This window comes from Pelmatolapia mariae, linkage group LG20 (assembly GCF_036321145.2).
Source record: "Pelmatolapia mariae isolate MD_Pm_ZW linkage group LG20, Pm_UMD_F_2, whole genome shotgun sequence".
Lineage (NCBI taxonomy): Eukaryota > Metazoa > Chordata > Actinopteri > Cichliformes > Cichlidae > Pelmatolapia > Pelmatolapia mariae.
The window spans coordinates 36,328,416-36,350,914 of NC_086244.1; the positions used below are offsets into that span (position 1 = coordinate 36,328,416).

At 40.2% G+C, this 22,499-nt stretch overlaps 1 protein-coding gene across 1 annotated transcript in view; it reads right to left on the minus strand.

Moving 5' to 3' along the window:
• ctnnbl1 (catenin, beta like 1) overlaps positions 1 to 7,243 on the minus strand; it is a 68,683-nt gene extending 61,440 nt beyond the window's left edge. Inside the window, exons 1-5 of the mRNA XM_063463929.1 lie at positions 7,077 to 7,243; positions 5,914 to 6,144; positions 4,059 to 4,165; positions 3,744 to 3,883; positions 3,089 to 3,186 (exon numbers count right to left, since the gene is read on the minus strand). Coding sequence (XP_063319999.1) covers positions 3,089 to 3,186; positions 3,744 to 3,883; positions 4,059 to 4,165; positions 5,914 to 6,144; positions 7,077 to 7,106 — 606 coding nt within the window. The 5' untranslated portion in view covers positions 7,107 to 7,243. The remainder of the gene's footprint in view (positions 1 to 3,088; positions 3,187 to 3,743; positions 3,884 to 4,058; positions 4,166 to 5,913; positions 6,145 to 7,076) is intronic.
• Between the last annotated feature and the right edge of the window lie 15,256 nt (positions 7,244 to 22,499).

Sequence of the window (22,499 nt, forward strand, 5' to 3'; positions counted from 1 at the left end):
TTTGTCAGCAATTTCTGATGTTTATCCTGCTTCATCTACAGTTCTTCCTATCACACACCAATATAACCCAGATAGAGGCCTCAGATATGTGTTCTTAACTTGACTGTGTCACTTATTTAGAACAAACAGTATTTCAACATATTATACTTACACAGAAAGTAACATTAATATTCTGTTCTGTGTTTGTAAGACCATTTCAGAGAAAGGCCCCATGGGCAACACCACAGAAACCATCTATACATCCAACCATTCAATAAAGTGAATACATTTCATTAATTATTTACAGTGGCACCTGCTACGCGACAGCGTTAGGCCAAAGGAAGGCAGTCCTTGTGAGGTATTGTGGTATGCAGTCGCCATTATGTCTTAAGGAAGGACAACAAGCCCAAGGCTTACTATACAGACCAACAGCACAATAACACAACTGCTGAAAACCTTAATGAGGGCCACAACTGACAAATGTGCAAACCATTCATTGCTGCTTGCTACATAAAGAGCTGTGCCTGCTGGTGACATTGCACACTGTAATTCGTATCTATCTCTTAATGTGCCTGCAAAGAGGAAGGTTACCATGAGAACCAGAAAACAGAGCAAGTAGGTGTGGTCCAATGAAACAGGTTCTTTCACACTGTCTAGATCAGGGATGTCAATCAGGAGGTCTGGGTCCCAGAATCGGTCCCATCCAACCCACTCAGACAACTTTAAAAATTTTAGCTTTAAAGTTTTTTGTGCAGATAAAGACCTCCACCATGGCCACTAATACTATGCCAAAGTAATTAAGTAATAGATAAACAAATAAATGGCAAAAGTTCCTGTTTTTTCACCATCTACTGTAAAATTGTTTTGTTTAAATATATGACAGTGAAAGAAAATTTTGCGTGAATTAACAGAAACCATCTGTTTTATAATCACAGGACAGTTTGAGCTGAGCTACCAGAACCTAATCTGTCATTTTTTTGAAATTACACTATTTTTTACATTTTCAGCCCAAAGAGTTGTTCTGACAGATTTCTTTCATTTACTACAGCAACATTTGTTTATCATATTAAAAAACAGAGACATACTGTTACAAATACACTTCCATTCATAATTACATATCGCAGGGATTAAATGTGCAGTTAAACACAGATAGAAAGAGGATTTTCACTGGTCAGGCTATATGTGATATCCCCACATTCTGCTGCTGGTACTGTGTTTACTTGGGCTAGCAACATGCATTAAAGGAAGAAGCTGAGCCAATGAAGGTATTTTAATATTATGAGTAATGTTCTGCAGTGACCTCATTGAATAGAACAGGATGATGCTACCAACTATACTGCAGAAATTGTTCAAAGAGCACGACCAAAGTTCCATGGTGCTGGTTTCACCTATAAAATCCAATCTACCATCTATAGAAAGTGCTAAAAATCCACAGAGGTCATCCATCCATCCAACTATCCTCTTCGGCTTATCCGGGGCCAGGTCGTGGGGGCAGCAGCCCAAGCAGAGAAGTCCAAACCTCCCTCACTCCAGCCACCTCCTTCGGCTTGGCCGGGGGAACACCAAGGTGTTCCCAGGCCAGCCGAGAGATATAATCTCTCCAGCGTGTCCTCAGTCTGCCCCGGAGCCTCCTCCCGGTGGGACATGCCCGGAACACCTCACCCAGGAGGCGCCCAGGAGGCATCCTTGTCAGATGCCTGAACCACCTCAACTGGCTCCTTTCAATGTGAAGGAACAGCGGCTCTACTCTGAACCCCTTCCGGATGGCCGAACTTCTCACCCTATCTCTAAGAGAGAGGCCAGCCACCCTTCAGAGGAAGCCCATTTCCGCGATGTTGTTCTTTCGGTCACTACCCACAGCTCGTGACCATGGGTGAGGGTAGGGACGTAGATCAACCAGTAAATTGAGAGCTTCGCTTTTACACTCAGCTCTCTCTTCACCACAACAGACTGGCACAGCGTCCACATCACTGCAGCCGCAGCACCAATCCGTCTGTCAATCTCCCGCTCCCTTCTACTGTCACTTTTTAAGTCCATGCCAGGTAATTGAATAAACTTTAATTAGCTAACATAGACATTTTTTTTAAAAAAAAAACAACAACAACACAGGTCTGGTGTAAGAAACAGTGCTATCCTCATGAAGTTGCACTGAATTTATCAGTATGTACAAAATGCCACGCAGATGTGTAAAATATTGGGATCAAACTACTCAAAAACTCCCAAGACTCCCAACCAAAGTTGTCAAGTGTAGCAGAGAAAAAAAGTCAACTGATTCTCTTATGAAGTGTCACAGTGACAGGTGTGAAGAAACAGAGGCATGCATTTCTTTTCTCCATCATGGCTTTACCCGCACATTATTGTAATTTGACCTTTGTCTGTGTCGATCTAAATGTCAAAAAACATAATGGGCTATCGAGAATCACGACACTCTAATATTTATGAAAGCCCGGCAGCACGACAGGCTGAACTAGAAAAGAAAAAAAAAAAGGAATGAGGGGGCTAAATATACAGAGAGATGGAGAGACAGGGAGAGATCATCGACAGTGAAGTGATGCCAACACACACAGCCGGAGGGTGACAAAGAAAACAGAACGGAAAAAGAAAGAGTGGGAGAGTCGATGCTATAATTATGCTGATCAAACTACATACTGAAATCCATTTTTTCCTCTTGACTGAGTTCTTGTCATGTTGCTAATCCCATCATGTTTTTTTAACTGTCACAGCCCACCGCTGAGAGATAATTAAAAAGACTTTAAATAAATAAATCAACAGGTAACTTCAGACATTTGCGCCCCTGTAAATGACACTGGCAGCTTTACTAAGAACTAATGTTTGTGGATTTGTTTCCCCTTTGAAGTTATTTTAATACAACGCTTTTTATTAGAATTATTTTAATTTAATGTAATTTGTGTTTCAAACCACACAAAAAAGATAAAAGCAAAAACCATGAATGCTTCTAAGTGAGACTTAACTGAAACCTTACTTTTGATTCATTAACAAAGACTTAGCAATCAATTTCTCTCCACCAGAGCCAAGAAGCTTAAGTACTAACTCCAAACAGTGCTGCTTCATCAATTTCATCAGAGACTCATGAAACTTTTGTACTCACCAGAGCATCTATGAGTACCTCAGCACCATCCTCGCTCTCATGCAGTGTGTCAATATCTGTCAGCTCCTGCAGCAGGTCCACCACGGCTATGGCGACATGTGGCTCAGGCTCAGGCCAATAACAATACTCCATACTCGATTTAACTCTGCAATCCTATAATACTGTAGAAGTAAAAGGACCCAAATCAATGCTTTCTCTTTTCCTCTCAAAGCCAGGCGACTACTTTACCCACAATGCAAATTGATCGCCCAGTTTGGTCTATATTTTTGGTTTGTTGTTGGGGGATGCACCTTGAGTACCAGTGCCTTCACTGAAGTTATTTTAATGGCTACAGTAATATTTATTTTGTGTATTTTTAAGGGTTTATGCATTTACTCCAATATGGTTTTGAATCTGAAATATGACTCACTTAGTAAATTGTATTTTGTTACAGTTTTAAAGTAAGAGCAAGTTTATAGTAAAAAAAAAAATTGTGTGCAACAAATTCAATAAAAAGTTGACACATCTTTACTCTCTTAGCTCTTTTTCATTGTTCTTATCCTGTCCTTGGTTCTTTGTACTAGCTACGTTTACAACAAGTTTAAAGACCAATGTTATGTAACAAAACATTCAATAGAGAGAGGTGATCTGAATCAATCTCAACGTGAAAGGATATCAGTATTTTCATGACTGAGGAGGCCCAGTAGTGAGTGGACGGCGATCAGCTCCACCAGCAGGTGGTAGAGATCTGGCATCGTAGCAATCACATGCATTTCCTGGATAATGTCATTCAGATCAAGCTCCGACTCCATGAACCTAGTTTAATAACACAAATCAGACGTTTTACATTATAAGTTTGATCATAATGACAGTGTTTCTTAGAAATGCTGAGACCCTCTCTTTTCTTTAGATCCACTTAAGACCACATATAGTTTTGTTTGTTGGAATAAAGTCAAACAAGACTTTATTACTCTGTCTGTAATAGGCTTACTTTTCTGGATTGTCTGGAAACTTAATCCTCAGTTCCTGGTTTTTGTATGACCTCTTCTCAAAGGTCAGGATCATTTTCTTCACTGAGCTCTCATCAACCAGTTCTGCCTGTTTGATTAGCACAGGAGACAGGGGAAAGGGAGCAAAAAGATGGAGAAGGGAAGAAAAAGGGAAAAATAAAATTATTAAAGCAACTGCTGCAATAACAACAAAGAGACTGTAGGGTCACCTTAATCATGTGAGTGAAGCAAATTGTGCAGACATTTTGTTCAATCAGAAGGAATGCATTTGAGTGAAAAGAGAACGTGTTTGACCTCCTGATGGATTATAAACCTCCGCAGTGCTGGACAGATAACAATGTAGAATAAAACAACCTTTCCTGGAACTTACTTTTATGCTGTTTCACCATGTTAGTGTTTCAGTAATTCAAGTCTCACTCTCTCCAAGTTTCTTGAAAGATCCGAGATTAACTAGGTGATTCAGGACACCAGATCCTGGTTATAGTAATCTAGTTTTGTTTGGTTTGTCAAAGCCACAAGAGCATTAGACCCCGCAGACTGGCTGCACACCCCCTGTGGTCACTGAATATGGGACCAGCAATACTGGCCAGACTGGCAACTTTGTGACTGGAGGATTGATGTATGGGAAGTTTTAACCCCAGTGGAGCAAGAGGATCTCTCAAAGAGCTTTGAGGAATAAACCATTTTGCAATTCCTTTTTTTAAAGCAGAAACCTGGATAGAAATCAACCAGAAAGATTAATGAACAATACGAAACTGAAAGGGAAATTTGGGCAGGGAAACCAGTGGGGAATCACAGAAAACTATGAAAAAGGAAAGTGAAAAGTGGCTACAAAAACCTTTGTGTGCCCACTGCAATAATCATCTTACAGTTTATATCATTTATTGCTTATTATTCTAAGCTGGTACTGCAGACTAAGCAGCTTGGAACAAAAATAAAAAATACAAAGACACTTTATAAATGGACGTTTACTTTTGTTTTTTTAATTAACCGACTTTAACAGGTCACAGAACAATAAACAGACATGACCGCAGTGGCCAAGTCTCGTTTAATGGCGTGACTTTAAATGATGTAAAAAGAGGGATCTCTTAATCACACCCAAAGGCAGGATGCAGCAGTAGTGAAGAGGAGAATTTGGGTTAGTGGCAGCACCATCAAATCTCACATTTGTCTTCAACAAAGGAGTGTGAATTATTTCCTCCTGACTAAAGCAGAGATTGCCTAAAAGAAATTAGTCATCTTTGTCATTTAACACTGTATTCCATTTGAATTAAAATGCTTTTTTATATTATCAATGCACCATTCACTAAGAATGCCGATGCATTTAAGTCTGTTGTTTGTGTTGTTTACAGGAAACAAACACGCTCTTGATTAAGTCTGACTTAATAGATGTGCTCCCACGTGTTAAAGAAACTGAACTTTTGTCTATTTAATGTTGTCAATCTTAATCTGTTCTAATTACTCCACCGACACAGAGGTCACAGGTAGTTACATTTAGACACAATGCATGCAGAGTATACCAACAACTAACATCTAATAAATCTGACTCGGTATAAATCTGGCTGAAACATTTTTAATCATAGCATGTTTGTGTTTGTTTTAGTAGCGTTTCTGTAAATCTATCTGAATTTGCTAATATGGCTTATGTCCTGATGAAGCATGCTAGTATGGTGAAAGCTGTTTAAAGATTGCCATGCAAACTATGAACTCAAAACATATGAGAATAAAGGAACATATTTAATTTTCATGATCTTTGTCACATTTCTTCATTTTTCATCACCCAAAGAAACCAGAGTAACAACTTATAATAATAACATAACAATTACAATAACCCACCTCAGGTTCTTCTGCATCCTGGTCCATCAGCTTTTCCAGGATTATCTTCTTGTCCCCTATGAGCTCGTCAGTCTCCCTCATCTCAGCACCTCCTTCTGCTCCTGCCACCTCCCTGTATCTGGCCAGCTCTCTAGCACTCATTCCTTTCAACTGCTTCCCTCCTCTGGAGTCTTCATCTCCTCCTGCTCCTCCATCCTCTTCGCCCCTGGGACGCTTTGCTCCCCTATCAGGCTGCAACAAGAAAAGGGATCATTAAATGTGTGTACAGGGATTTACTCTACAAGATGAATATATGAAAAAGTGTTGGGAGAGCCCAAAATTATGTGGTTGCTTGTTTTCAGCAAGGTGGCATTTAATGAGATTAAAAACAATCAATGAAATACACCATTATAGCACCTGACTAGGTCATATCTGGCAACTATAGAAAAGTCAATATAGAAACACTCAATCGTGACTTTTCAAATGAATTTTAAAAAAAGAAGCACATATAATTTTATCAAGTTAATCGAAGCAGCTGCCACAGTTTTCAGCAGCTGTCAAACAACTAATCTAAGAAAACTGATGGCATTAAAAAAAAAAGTTGCAACTAAAACAGTGAGCCTAAGTAGAAGACGAGATTTTACTGAAATACAGATTTATGAAATGTGACATATAATGGCGATTTGCATATTTGATACAAATACTTGGTGAAGTCGATTTCTCGTACCTATGCCTTGTATGACAAACGAAACTGTTCAGGTACACATTTGTTTCGACATTAACATATAAAAGACCGAATCGAACTGACGAAAGAATGCCAAAGATTCAAAATGCTTTGTTATACATAACTAGTTTTAAACAGATGTATCTCAGGGAAGTCCGCAGAGTTTCCCCGCTCTTGATGTGCTGCAGCGAGATAGCTAACAGACTTTTAGCAAACGGGCTAACTGCTAGCATTAGTAAACACGGACTTGAGGTCCAAAGTTGTTCTTTCTTTTCGCGCAAGCGTCACTCAGTTCTAATTTACTGATCATTAAACAAGGACGCAAACAAAGGAGGCTAAATAAAAGTCTACATGCTCACACTCATTAAACTGTTAGCGTTTATTTACAACCAAATGAATGAGATAAGTTACTGTTAGCTTGGTTAGCTCTCACACACATTAGCAGGAGTGAAACGTCTACCTGATAGTTCAGGAGCTCTCCGACGTCCATTTGTCCAGGATACAAGTCTCAGCTTTCTTATAATTTTATTTCAAAGTTGAAAAAGCGCTCTCACAATTTAAGTAGACAGCTATTCCGCTAACTACAAGCTCCCTGCATACACATGCCTGCCGTAAAACAGTCTTCACTCATTGCCGTAGCAACGAATTGTCGTAAACGTTGACGTTGCATGAGCAGAGTTTTCAACCATCTTCGTAACGTCTCGGAGCGATTATTTGGACAGGGATTTTGATTATTTTCAAAGTTACTGTCATCGTTACATCATCATCCTTGCTGTTGCGGAATTCTCCCGTAGACTGGACTGCCATGTCTCTCCGTGCCTGTAGTGTGCAATTGTACTAGGATTATTTGTATTCCTTTGTGTCTGTGTTCATTTTCTCATAGTGATTTAACCAAACTTGCAAATATGACTTAATTTGCTTAACAGTACAGCGGACAAAGACTATTATAGACAACAATAATATTAAGAAATACTTTATTTTTCCCATATTTTTGAAATTCCAAGCAACGGTAAAGAAATACATAATATTTCTAAATCAGTAATAAAAGGGAAAAACCACTTTAAATATCAATAAAATGTTCAAATGAAAAAGCAGATCACTGTATGTCAGATATCTGAATTGCATTATAAAAAGTTGTTGCATATTGTATGAAAGATTTCCTGTCTCTGTCCTTGTGGCAGCGGAGCTGAATCAGTATGTTAGCGGAAATTGTAAGCGGTGATGAAGTTGATCGGGGTTATGAATGACTGAAAATAGGTTTTTCAGTGATCACTTTTTAAATGTGTCCGGTTTGCAGCCAGTCACAGAGCCAACAGCGCACACCACAACCACCACAACTGGCAGATTAAAAATCTCCATAATTTTCTATCGGGAAGGTCTCAGCGTCCATAGGATATTGTTGTCTTGTATACAGCCTCTGTGTGGGTTTTCGAGGTCTGTGGTTAATCTGGACATCCAAGTATTTATATTCATCCACAATATCCACTCCCACTCACTCTTTCTTACTCATGTTCAGAAGCAGATTATTTCTCCAAGACCATGCCACAAAATCATTCACTAGTGCTCTATACTCCTCCTCCTTCTGCCCATGACTAATACATCCAATCACTCCAGTCACATGTGGTGGTCAACAGTTCTCAAGCTGTGATAATGTCGGCTTCTACTTCAACGCCAGTATCATATGCTGCCTTATACGTGAGCTGTAAATTTGACTCAGGTTAACAGACACGGGTCTGAAGAAACTTGGGGCTGATACCATCAGAGTTGGAGAAGTTAAAAGTATGGTTACTTTTAGGGCCCCTCCCCCTGCCCAAAAAGAATTCTGCAAATCAATGGCAGTGCTTGAAAGTTAGATTCTCTAAACAAGCAGTAACGGGAACACATTGCTTGTATCTTATCACAAAGTAGTATTATAACACAATACAATAAATAAATTCATTATTATCAGGGTGTCCTAAAAAGTCACTAGAAAGCTTCAGTTGATCCTAAATGCTACAGCAAGATTAAAGAGTCTTGCGTCATCAGGCCCTATCTTATCTTAAAGGCCTCATAATACCATTTCACCAATAGAACATTTCACTCTCAGGCTGCTGGCTTACTTTTGGTTCCTAGGATATTTAAAGGTAGAGGCAGAGTCTTAAGCTTTAAGGCCCCTCCTCTGTGGAACTAGTTCCCAGTTTGGAATCAGGAGACAAACACCCTCTCTAGTTTTTGTATTTGGCTTAAAACCTTCCTTTTCAATAAAGCTTACAGTTAAGCCTGGACCAGGCAACCCTGTACCCTCCCTTAGTTACACTGCAATAGATCTAGGGTGCTGGAGGCTTCTTATGATGTGCTGAGTGTTACTTCTTCACTCATCTCTTTTTACTCTCCATGTGTTTATATATTTATTTCAGTTACGTAGTTATTGTTCATCTCTGGCTGTTTCTACACAGTGTGTCTTCTGTCCTGTCTCCCTCCCCTCACGTGCAGATGGTTTCAGCAGATGGCTACCTCCCCCCTGAGCCTGTTTCTCCCAGAGGTTTTTTCCTGTTAAAAGGGAGTTTTTCCGTCCTACTGTCGCCAAGTGTTTGCTCATAGGTGGTCATTTGATTGTTGGGGGTTTCTCTCAATGATTGTAGGGTTTACATAATAAAGAATCCCGAGGTGGGTTTTGTTGTGATTTAGTGCAATATAAATAAAATTAATTTGAAGTTGGATACAACATTCTAGAATATGCATTTAAAACATTAAACCTACATTTTTGTCATTTTTGTGGTTATCTCATTGTTCTGGTTTAGCAGAATATGTATACATATGGATGCATTATTAATAAGCTACTTCATCCACCACTGATAATACATCTTAACAAAAATATGTTTCCCCTCCCAACAAAATCCTTTGGGCTCTGTTGCCAATGCTGAAATAAGCCCACTTAATAATACAACTAAATTACACATGACTGTTACCTCATCAGACCTCACAACATTGAATCCTGGTCTTATAGGCTCAATTTTGGTGCATTCATAACAGAAGATGCTTCATATACCCAACTGTCCCACTGTTCCAGACAAGCAGAAAATCACCTTTTCAGTGAGCGTCATTGAGAAATGTATGAGTGCTGCATGGTGTAGAAGCCTCCTTTGCCACTCCAGTCTCTGGCCAGTGATCTGTGACAGTAGAGCAATAGAAACAACATTTAAAAGGAAGGCCACTGCCAGGCAGTCAAGCTTGACGTCCCACCAAACACGAGGGAAAATGCACTTGATCAAAGGCAAAAGAGAGAAAAGAGAAAAAAAAAGGGAGCATGAGGGTGAAAAGAGGACTTTATATGGAAATCCCAGGGCTGGAGAGAGGCAGTTTCAGATGAATACAAAGCTTTGAATCAGGGACCTGGAGAAGGCTCTTTTTATGAGTTTGACAAATGAATTTGGGTTAAAAAAAAGACAAAAAATAGATGATGAAAAAGTATTTATACTGATACTCCCAATCCCAATGCCTGTTTGTGATTATTTACCAAGTATACAATAAGGTAAACGTCCAGGTGCATTATCAATGTTTATATTGCTGACAGTTGTATAGTATGCATGTGAACAATGACAATGAGCCACATGTTCTTCTGATGACCGAAAGCTGGATGGTGAAAGACAAAGAATATAGTGACTATGGAGGTCGTCAAAATGTGAAAAGTTCAAGAGAGCAGATATCTGAGCCATGAGTTAAATGTATAGTCATCTGGGACACAGGAAATGATATGATTTGATCCAGCAAAGCAGTGACACACAGTATTTCCAGTGTAAGGCACTTAAAATTAAATTTTAAAAGTTAACTTTTTTATCACAGGGTCTTTTTCACACAAGTCACTGTAGAAAAACCACCAGTGTATAAGACAAAATGATTAATTGCTGACTTCCATTTGGCTTCAGTTGAAGGGTATTGTGCATGATGGCTCACTGTCACATTGAAACTGTCATGCTTTACTGAGATAGTTTAATAGAACAGAAATATTGCACAGTATTGCAAATATATTAGTTGATCAGCATCTCACCTCACAAATGTGCTTCTGGAAGGATGGTCAAAAATCCCAATAAACACACTCCTAAATGTTATGAAAAGCCTTCCCAGAAGAGGGTGCAAAGGGTAGGCCAACATCATATTAAACTCTTTGGATTAAGAATGCAGTGACACACAAGTTTTGTTAATATAGTGTACTTGCCATGATTTAAGGCATAGAAAACCTCACTTACTTACAAACGCAAAGAAATTGATTTCTGACACTTTCACTTAGAGCATTGTGAATGTTTCCTGCGTTCAAAATGCTCTTCAGCAGCTCGTGTTCGTCCTGCTGTCACTAAGTGTTTGGTCATAGGTGGTGATTTGATTGTCGGGGTTTTCTCTCAATGATTGTAAGGTTTTTACATAATAAAGAATCCCGAGGTGGCTTTTGTTGTGATTTGGTGCAATATAAATAAAATTGAATTTCACTTAGAGCATTGTGAATGTTTCCTGCATTCAAAATGCTCTTCAGTAGCTCGTGGTCTCCTGGAAACTTCAGACACAGATATGCTTTTTAAATTATGGCTGCCACTTGACTTACTTGGATAAGCTTCTGATGGGTGGAACAAATTTACATTTAAACAACAGAGAAGATACAACTCTACAGACAAGTTAATGTCTTTTTAATCTTAGATGTTAGACCTTATTGTATTGTGTTGTATTTTTTTTAAATATTTCTATGTCAAACATTCTTACTGTGTTACAAAAAAAATTGTATGCTAATATCAAATAAAATTAATTTATTGTTTTCAGCAAATCTACTAATGAGTTCAGCTGAAGCACCAATTAACTCTTTAAGGGGATCGTCAGAAAGGTGTATATTGTGTATCTAGAGTAATATTTTTATATAAACATGTCAACTAGAGTATTTACTCTGAATGAAGCCTACCTTGAAGCTTGCATGATTACAAACACTTTCTGTTCCACACAATAATTAACACGTTTTGCTATCCCTGAAGGAGCCAAAAGCTTTTCACACACAACCGTCTGCCTAATGACATTGCCTCATCGTTTCCCCCACAGAATTATTCTGGTTCGACGCTGTGCGATCCCTTTACACAGAATCGCACAGCATTTTCCTTGAAACAGAACAATACAATTTCACACAAGCTGGGAAGGCTGATTACATTAAATCACATGAGGTCAGTGTGATTGTATCATACTGTGGAGACACGCATAAGTGTGTTCAAAATTCAGAGTGGCAATGCTATTAAAAAAAAAAAACATTCAGAGAAGGAGCGAGAGAGACACAGAGAAAGGGAGAGAGAGCGAGAGATGATGATGACAGCCGATTGGCCTTATCATTTCCCCCTCACTAAGTCAAGTGGTGCAATCAAATGATTTTCTCTCCTCTTAAACATGATTTGAATTATGCATCACATCAGCAGAGTACTTAAAAGCCCCATTCTCCAACAACGCACATTAAGCACTTACCTTACTTAGATTTCCAGAAAACTAAAGAATTAACAAGTTGTTTGGTCATGATGTACAGTAGTTCTCTGTGGATGAACAAGAAGTAAGCTTTGCTATCCTCCTTGGATGGAGGAACATTTGATAATAAATTAATTTTAATTGAACATAGCAAAAACTCTCACTAAATAGAAATTGCACCGTATTCCTTTGATTGTTAGGAAATCGTAAAAATACAATTTTGTATATTGTGTTATAGTCTGCAGAATATGTCAAGAATTGCTTGTTGTACAAGTAAAAAGGTGCTTTATTATTATTTGGGTTATGTGCCTTTTTATAAAGCTGCTATTATACTTTTATATAACCCTAACCAGAGAGATTTCTGCATGTCATTGCATTAGATAATGTTTGGGCTTTTTTCTTTTCATTTTTCTGGTGGTGTCTGCATTTTCTGCTGTCAGATTTAACACTGCAAGTATTTTTTGATCTATTTTAAAATCAATTTTGCTTCTATTTTGGGTAAAGCTTTGTATGTTGTACTTCACAGTATACTATCAACATGTTATTCTTTCTTCCATCCATCTTCTTCTGCTTATCTGGGGCCAGGTTGCGGGGGTAGCAGCTCTACTCTGGCCTCTCTTCAATGGCTGAGATCCTCACTCAATTTCTAAGCAAAAGCCCAGGCACTCCTTGAAACACATTTCCGCCACTTGCATCTGCAATCTCATTCTTTTCAGTCACTACCTAGAGGTTGTGACCATATGTGAGGGTAGGGTCGTAGATCAACCAGTAAATTCATAGCCTTGCTTTTATGTTCAGTTCTCTCTTCAACACGATGAACCAGTGGAGAGTCCACATCACTGCAGCCACGACCTCATCCATCTGTCAATTTCACGTTCCCCTGTCTCATCCCTTGTGAACAAGACCCCGATACACCTAAACTGTCCACTTGGGGCAGCAACTTGTCTCTGACCCTGAGTGGTCACTTCAATCTTTTTGTGGCTGAGAGCCATGGCCTCAGATTTGAAGCTGCTGATTCTCATTTAACCACCTGATGAAGCCAGTAGAACCACATCATCTGCAAAAACCAGAGGTAGGATAGGATCTAAGGTCACCAAAGTGAAAGCCTTCCTCCAACCTGGCTGTGCCTAGGTCTTCTCCAAGACCACATTTAGATAGGTTGAGCAAACTCCCACACATCCTTACATATCCTCTGGTCCCCCTTCTCAAAGATGGGGACCACCACCCCAGTCTACCAGTCCACAGACATCGTCCCAGATCTCCACATAACATTGTAAAAGCATGCAGTACATCTGGAGCCTTTAGGAACTCAAGGCAAACCTCATCCACCCTAGAGACCCAGCCACCAAGTTGTTTAACTGCCTCAGTGATCTTGCCTCTAGTGAGGGCTGAGTCGTTCCTCAACTCCACATGACAAGGTATTCAAAAAGGTACTGTGAATGCCAGTGCATCTTGGAAGGGATATATAAAGAAAAACACACATCTCTAAATTATTTAAAATAAAATCCCTGCATTGTAAGGGAAATCATCTATACGGGTACACTGTAAAAAAAAAATTGTAATATAAAAGTATTTTACTGTGTATTTTACAGTTTTGTTCTGTTCTTCTAGAATATCATTAAATTCACATAAATAGACTGTGATTTTACATTTCAAATGTAAATTAACATAAAATCACTGTAAATGTAATAAAACATAATTTTCTTGTTTTTTAAATGTATTTGTCTGTACATATGCATATTTAGATTGTTAAAATACATTCACAAATGTATAATAATTTCACAAATATGTGTCCGTTATTTGAAAGATTGAACTGTTAAATTCAAATGTAATGCTATGGAAAAATATATAAAATGATTCGTATAAACTTTTTTTACATCAAATAATAATTATTATTATTGTTATTTAGGGCGATCATGGCTCAAGGTTGCCGGTTCGAGCCTCGGCTCGGACACTCTCGGTCGTTGTGTCCTTGGGCAAGACACTTCACCTACTACCTACTGGTGATGGCCAGAGGGGAATTATAAAGTGGAATTGTAAAGCGCTTTGAGGGTCTCATAAAGTGCTATATGAATGCAATCCATTATTATTTAAACCAACTGTTAACTGTATATTTCTGTACATTTAAGTATTATTATTCATATTGCCGCATTCATTGACCTTGTTTATAGGTAATTTCATTGTTTAATCACATTAAATTGTTCCTAATCTAATGTTTTTAAACATTAGATTAGGAACAATTTAATGCACTTGAAAAAGGCAAAATCCCATGTAAAATTAGGGCAACAAACTGTATTGTCATTACTGAAAATAACCGTATTTTCATGGGAAAGTTATTTTCTGTTATTTTATGGTATTATTTTGGCGCCCCAGCTGCCGGAATATTACTGTTTTTTTTAGGATTTTTTTTTTACGGTGTAGAGTTCAAATAACAGCAAATAATTTCACAACGGACTACCCCAGTAAATTCAGAGTTATTTGTGGGAGTCAAAGTGCATGTCTATGGAAGAGGATTAGGTACACTAGAAAAAAACAGTGGGGATTTCTTTTTTTCACTGAATTCTGAGAAAAAAAAATCAGATTAAAACTTGACATTTCTGACTTTAAGCTCAGAATTCTGTCCCTCTCACAGCTATTTGAGAGGATCTATATGGCTAGTATTCCCATGCTTGGAAAAAAGAAGTTCATGATAAATTTTCCTTTTTTTCTTATACAGCTTTTCCTTGACTGTTAACAGCAGTTCATTAGCAGGTGCTCATTTGCATGGGTTGCATAAGTAAAATTTCTTTTTTTTAAATTATGCTAATACATTTTAACCAACAAAGAAGAACAACTAATGGATAGATGTGCACACTGAAGCATGGTGTTTTCCTGATAAGAAAACCAAGAACAAGCTCAAGCCTTTTTGCTACAAACGTTTTCAGAGGAGCCAGAAAGCACCTAATAGCCTCTCTCTCCATTGTGCGGTTCACAAACCTGACACCGATAGAGGCTGGAGGCTGCTGCCTGGCCTGCTGTAACATGGCAGTGAAACAAAGAGACACAGAAGATGGCAGGACACACACTATAGAGATAAATGTATGTAGGGAATGGTGTAGGAGGAGAGAGAGAGTAGGGAGAGAGAACAAGCGATAGAGGAGGTGGAGAGTGGCAGGAAGCGATAGAGGAGGGGAAAGCAAATTAATTTTATCTCCATTATGAATATGATGGCTGTGGTGTGCTGTGGTGGTGGCCCACGCCTTTGGGTGATAGCAAACCAGCGGTATTTAATCGGAGGGGCTTTTGTGCGTGCACACACACACACACACACACACACACACACACACACACACACACACACACACACACACACACACACTGTTCTTGGCTGGATGGAAAAGCCTGTGAAAAAGAATTTAGAACAAGATGTGATACAAAAACTCCAATGAAACAGATACTGATGAAAGTGTTTTAGATTGATTAGCAGCTCCTTAAAGGCATGAAAATTAATTAAATTAATTAATCTGCGCACCCTTGTGTATACCAACGGAAGACCTGATTTAAAGTCACAGAGCAACAAAATACAGGGAGCTTCTGTTTCAGAATGGTTATAGTCCTTATATAGCAACGTGCTCTGATAGCCTGGTGCCATATTTAAGGTCTATCCATGCCTGCACTCCTGCCCCCACTACCTTGTATACATCAGTGGATTGCAAAAATTACATGTGTATATACATTCTGAATAAATGTATGTCCAATCTGCATATACACTCGCTCTACATACAAAGCAGTGGGGATTAATTCATAATGGACATACAGAAAAAAATCCCAATATTACTCCAACACACACAATTGGGTCTTTGTCACACACGGACATCTTTTTCAAATCCCCGTATTCACTCATAACTCCACTCTCGAGCTCAAGTCAGAAGTGCTGCTTGAAAATCAAATGTGTCATTAACTCAGATTTTTAATGAATTATTCACAGCACTACAGAAATCCCTACGGATTAATCCCTGCATCACGCCTTCTCAGCATGCACACACGGCACCAAGTCCCCCGAAGCCTCGCTTGTCTTGAATGACATTTTACATGCACATAAATTCACATGCATACACGATTACACAAGTGGACACAGAAAGTTGTATTAGCACCCACTGAGATTTTCTTTATCGTTTCCCCACAAATGTTTCCACATGTATAATCGCATTTCCACAATGCAGACATCTGATAGTGGGATTAGCTGTTCAGAAAATTTCACAATGCACACCAGTGCATCATCATCTAAGCTTTGGGTTCAAAGATTAATTTCTGCCAATTAGTGGGTGAAGAGAAAGCAGACTTTCTTTCTCCCTCTCCCTCTCTTCTTTTTTTTGAGGGCATGAGACTTTCCTATCCAGCTGAGTCCAGGAACAATTTGCACAACTCTCATTTTGGAAAAAAGCAAAAACTTTTTCTGTATGATGCATAACTGTCTGTCAAATATTTTAGCAAACATCTAAACTGTTGTAAAAAACCTCAATTCTGTGCACATACTGTGTTCATACTATGCAAAGATTAGTCAAATCCCAGTGTTTCTAAAAGCAGCAAAGTTTTTATTTCTCAGCATAATTATTAAGTGTATCAGAGATCTTCTCATGCCTGAATCCTAGCTAATCAAAACAATAATGAAAGTTTTGAAGTGAGAAGCAAGAAACAAGAAACATTCTAACACACAAATGACCAAAAACACCCACTTAATATCACATGTGAACCTACCAAGTGAACTTGTCAGCAGTAGCATGAGCTGAAAACTTCCCAGCTCTACACAGAAAAAAGAAGTGAGTAAAAAACAAATATACTGAAATCCTAAAGTGAATGCAGCTTTTATTCTTTGGAAGAACATGGGATTAACATAAACATTTATTACTTTACTTTTAGTGTATACTCTTACATGTGTTAAGCGCAACATAACAATGAACTTTTTAGTTAATGAACTTAAAGGTGCAGTGTGTAAAATCTCACAACTTGATTTCAGTAGATGTTATATTTGGAAAAGAACATTTGGCACAAAAGACATGAAATGAGGCAGGAAACGGCAGACTGAAAAGGCAACACTAACTATCAGCCACCTACAATGCAGTTTTGAGATGCCTTCCCAGGTGCCTTAACACCCACACACATCTTGCATCAGCTGAACTCAATAGGGCACATGATAGGATGAGGCAAGGTCTCACAGTGGTTTCACCTAAAACCTCTAGCGATACTGACCCACGTCTTTTTTCACATTGGTCAGTATCGCTTGACTGGCCCGTGTTGCATAATGTGATGAGCCAAATGATTAACAATGGGTCAACAACCCCCGTTAGGGTTTAAATACCTGGAACTCTCCACCATTTTGTTTTAGAGCTGATGAAGACTCTAAGAGAGGTGAAATGGCTTAACGAAACTTAAACAAGTCTAGTTGCTTTATTTCCAAGTTCATTTGGCCAACACAGTTCTTGTTCCCTCCTGCAGTGCAAATTTGTTTACCGTTCCAACATATCAGGAATACTGGGATACTCACAGACACAAGACAGTGACACACAAGGAAGCGTCCTTGAAAGGTGTCATTAACGTTATCAGCTTTCTCTGTTAATGCAGGCTTTATGATTCAGGCTCTATAAAAAGGACTTTTCGCATGTCCTATCACTCATCCTCCACACAGAATAATCCCTACGAGGGATGTCTGCTTCACTCACAGATGTTATCAGATGGTAGAGATGAGGAGAAAATGATGATAAAAATCAATAAAAAAGACAACAGTAAAATCCAAGGCTGTTGTAAATAACAGGATATTAATGCTGCTGAAAATTGTTACCCTTGTGTTTTGTTTTTTTTTTGTTTTTTTACACAGGTTACTGACTAATAGCCTAATAACATAGATGTGGAAAACACTTTAGTTTGTGGGGAGATCAAAGTGAAACTAAGATAAGATAAGATAAGATAAGATAACCTTTATTAGTCCCACACGTGGGAAATTTGTTTTGTCACAGCAGGAAGTGGACAGTGCAAAAGTTATGAAGCAAAAATTAGAATAAAATAAAATAAGAATAAACACAGTACACAACTGTACAGAATAGAATAAAATAGAATACTATATACACTAGAATAAAATAGAATAAAATATACAATAAGATAAAAATAGAATACAAATGCTATATACAACTGAGTAAAAATATAACGATGCCAGAAAAGATTATTGCACTTAGTGTTATTGCACATTTGTGGATGTGTGTGTTAGATCAGTTAAAGTCTTTGTTGTGGAGTCTGACAGCAGTGGGGAGGAAAGACCTGCGAAATCTCTCCGTCCCACACCGTGGGTGCCGCAGTCTCCCACTGAAGGAGCTGCTCAGTGCTGTCACAGTCTCATGCATGGGGTGGGAGATGTTGTCCAACAGGGATGACAGCTTAGCCACCATTCTCCTGTCACTCACCACCTCCACTGGGTCCAGAGGGCATCCTAGAACAGAGCTGGCCCTTCGGATCAGCCTGTTCAGTCTCTTCCTGTCCCCAGCAGAGATGCTGCCGCCCCAGCAGACCACACCATAAAAGATGGCTGAGGCCACCACAGAGTCATAGAAGGTCTTCAGGAGTGGGCCCTCCACTCCAAACGACCTGAGTCTCCGCAGCAGGTACAGTCTGCTCTGCCCTTTCCTGTAGAGGGCGTCTGAGTTATGAGTCCAGTCCAGTTTGCTGTTCAGATGAACACCAAGGTACCTGTAGCTGTCCACAGCCTCAATGTCCATACCTTGGATGTTCAGTGGTTGCAATGGAGGATGTTTGTGCCTGCGGAAGTCTACCACCAGCTCCTTTGTTTTACTGGCATTGATCTGGAGGTAGTTCAGCTGGCACCAGTCCACAAAGTCCTGAGTCAGTCCTCTGTACTCCTTGTCGTCCCCATCAGTGATGAGGCCGACTATAGCAGAGTCATCAGAGAACTTCTGCAGGAAGCACTGGGTGGAGTTGTGGGAGAAGTCTGCAGTGTAGATGGTGAAGAGGAACGGAGCCAGAACCGTTCCCTGTGGGGCCCCCGTACTGCAGACGACCCTGTCCGACACACAGCCCTGAGTCCTCACATACTGTGGTCGGTGAGGTAGTCCAAAATCCAGGTAGTGAGGTGATGGTCCACTCCTGAGTTCTCCAGCTTGTCCTTCAGAACCGAGGGAAGAATAGTGTTGAAGGCACTGTAGAAATCAAAGAACATGATTCTCACAGTGCTTCCAGCGGTCTCCAGGTGAGCGAGGGAGCGATGTAGGAGGTGAATGACGGCATCATCCGCTCCAATGCCAGGCTGGTAGGCAAACTGAAGTGAGTCCAGTGATGAGCTCACAAGGCGCCGAAGCTGAGCCAGGACCAGCCGCTCCAGGGTCTTCATCAGGTGGGATGTCAGAGCCATCGGCCTGTAGCTGTTGAGGTCCTTGGGGCGTGAAGTCTTTGGCACTGGTACAACACAGGAGGTTTTCCAGAGCTGTGGGACTCTTCCCAGCCTCAGGCTCAGGTTGAAGAGGTGCTCCATCACACCACACAGTTGGTCCGCGCAGGACCTGACGACCCTCGAACTGATGCCATCTGGACCCGCTGCCTTCTTGCCATTAATCCTCCTCAGTTCCCTCCTAACCTGGGTGGTTGAGAGAGACAGTCTGGAGCCTTGTGTTGAGTGTGTATTGGATGCTGTTGTTGGGGGTGGGGAGGAGTGAGCAGGGTGAATAGAGGAGGTGTGAAGTGTCTGAGGTGTCAGAGGTGGAACAGCAGCAGTGGGGGTGGGTGAGTCTGCAGCCGATGTTGGAGACTGCCTCATGGCTGAATCAAATCTGTTGAAGAAATGATTCAGTTCATTTGCCCACCTCACATCCCTCCCAGGCAGAGAGTTCTGATGTTTGTGGCCTGAGATGGTTCTGAGGCCTCTCCAGACTTCCCCAACGTTGTTTTGCTGAAGCTGGTTCTCCATCTTCTGCCTGTAGCTGTCCTTCCCATTCCTTATCAGTCCCCTCAACTCTCTCTGCACCCTTTTCAACTCCTCTTTGTCTCTGGATTTGAAGGCCCTCCTCTTCTGCTTGAGGACAGCTTTAATTTCTGGGGTAATCCAAGGTTTGTTGTTGGAGAAACACCGTACAGTCCTGGTAGGTATGGTGTTATCCACACAGAAATTAATATAGTCAGTAATGCATGTGGTAAGGCTGTCGATGTCCTCTCCGTGGTCGTCACAGATCACCTCCCACACAGTCGACTCAAAACAATCCTTAAGAGCCTCCTCGCTCTCCTGCGACCATCTCTGTACTGTGCGGGTGGCTGGTGGCTCCCTGCGCACTAAGGGCTCATACACAGGGACAAGGTGCACCAGGTTGTGATCAGATCTGCCCAGGGGAGGGAGAGGTGATGAACTGTATGCCTCTTCAGCATTGGCATACAGTAAGTCCAGTGTTTTATTGTCTCTGGTTGGGCAAGTCACATACTGGGTGAAGGTGGGCAGTGTGGAGTCCAGTGAGGCATGATTGAAGTCCCCTGATATTATGAGGAGGGCTCTCGGAGATTGTGTTTGCAGTCTGCTGACCACTGAGTGGAGAGTGTCACAGGCTGCATCCGCGTTGGCCGAGGGGGGGACATACGCTGTTATCGCGATAACATGCGAGAATTCCCAGGGCAGGTAGTACGGACGCATGCTAACGGCTAACAGCTCAATGTCTCTGCTGCAGAGTTGTTCTTTCACAGTGATGTGCCCAGGGTTACACCATCTGTCATTCACAAACACTGCCAGTCCTTTCCCCCTCCTCCTCCCCCTAATTTTATTTTTAATACTAATAAAAATAAATAATATTTTTAATATTTAAATACTTTTTAATACTTTTTAATAATTTTTTAATTTTTAATACTAATTTTATTGATTTAATACATATTGTTGGTGATAAATAACATACAAATCTAACCAGTCAATTCCTTAATTCATGTCGTGTCGAGTAAAATAGAGAAAGCAACATGAGGACCAAATAGTAGTACATTTCTATATTTTCTCCATCACCAATGGAATAATAACAGTGTGATTCACAGTTTGCGCTGCTGTAACTTAAAAGTTGGACTTTGTTCAGTGGTGTTAGGTGTTCTGTAGAGTGAAAAGATTTACCATACATCAAGAGCGTCATGGTGGATTTGATGCACACTACATCTTCGTGAAGTACTGACATGTCACATCCTCCAGATCCAAATGAAGCTTCAAACCTGGAGGTCAGGTTAGAGTGTAAAGATTAATCAGCAAAGTCAGTGCCTTCACGTCATTCTTGCAAATCACATGCAAGCCGAAATACAGCAGAAATGCATGCTAAAGCAGAAGCAGAACAGAATTTGCCAGACATCAAATAGACATGGAAATTGAGATAGCTTGCATTGCTGCAATGCTTAATGCACATAAAGAATTAACTGCTGCAGACAATGAAGATGGTAAAAGTGATGTTATCATCACTGCCCCTCCTTTATCTCCAGCTGTGTCACAACAACACACTGATGAATACATCAATGCACACTTCTTTCATCAGCAGATGAAAAGAAGAATACTTCAGAGTCTTGGTATAAAAGTGTTACATATGCCAGCCAACCTATGTTGCAGCCTCTCTCTCTCTCCTCACACACCCCAACAATTTCAAGACACTGCAACCATCATTCACGCCAACCTTAAAGCCTATTGCCCATTCTTATTTCACAGTGGGGTCCTCATGAAGTCAGTGGCAGACCTAAACAGATTTTTACAGAGGTCTCGGACCTTGCTGCCTTCCTTGCTCATCATGATCTTCTTACGGCAGAGTATTTTTATAAGCTACTTGACAGTTGGTGAGAGAATTATCTGTCGTGGAAGTCCAAAAAAGGCTTAAATCTCAGACCTAGCGAGGAACTAGACTTACTTACCAAATGGATTGGAGGGGGGAATAACTTCAGCGTGCTTTAAGAACGAGAGCAGTCCACGTCAATAATCCAGCAGCTGATCTTGACAGATTGTGGCAACAGTTAGATAAGAACTTCGGGAAGTTCTCCAGAGGTCATCGAAGCTTTTCAAATGTCTTGAGAACTTCCCAAAGATCTCTAATAAAGATAACTGACATCTTCAAGAGCTTGCTGATCTTTTCCTTGAGGTAGATGCAGCAAAAAATTAGGGCTACCTATCTGGTTTGAGCGTCAATTCAGCAAGAGGAATCAACTCAATTCTGGAAAAGCTCCCACAAAACCTTGAAGAGTCACGGGTTACTGAAGGCACCAAATATAAACAAAACTATTTTGTTCATTACCCACCATTCTCATTCTTTGTTAATTTTGTTAACTATCATGCAGTAATGAAAACAGACCAAAGCTTTTCCCCCCAGAGCTCCAGTGCAGCCCCCCTGAAATCTGAGAGGATTTTAGATAAGCAGTGGAAGACCAAGTTTCCCATCTC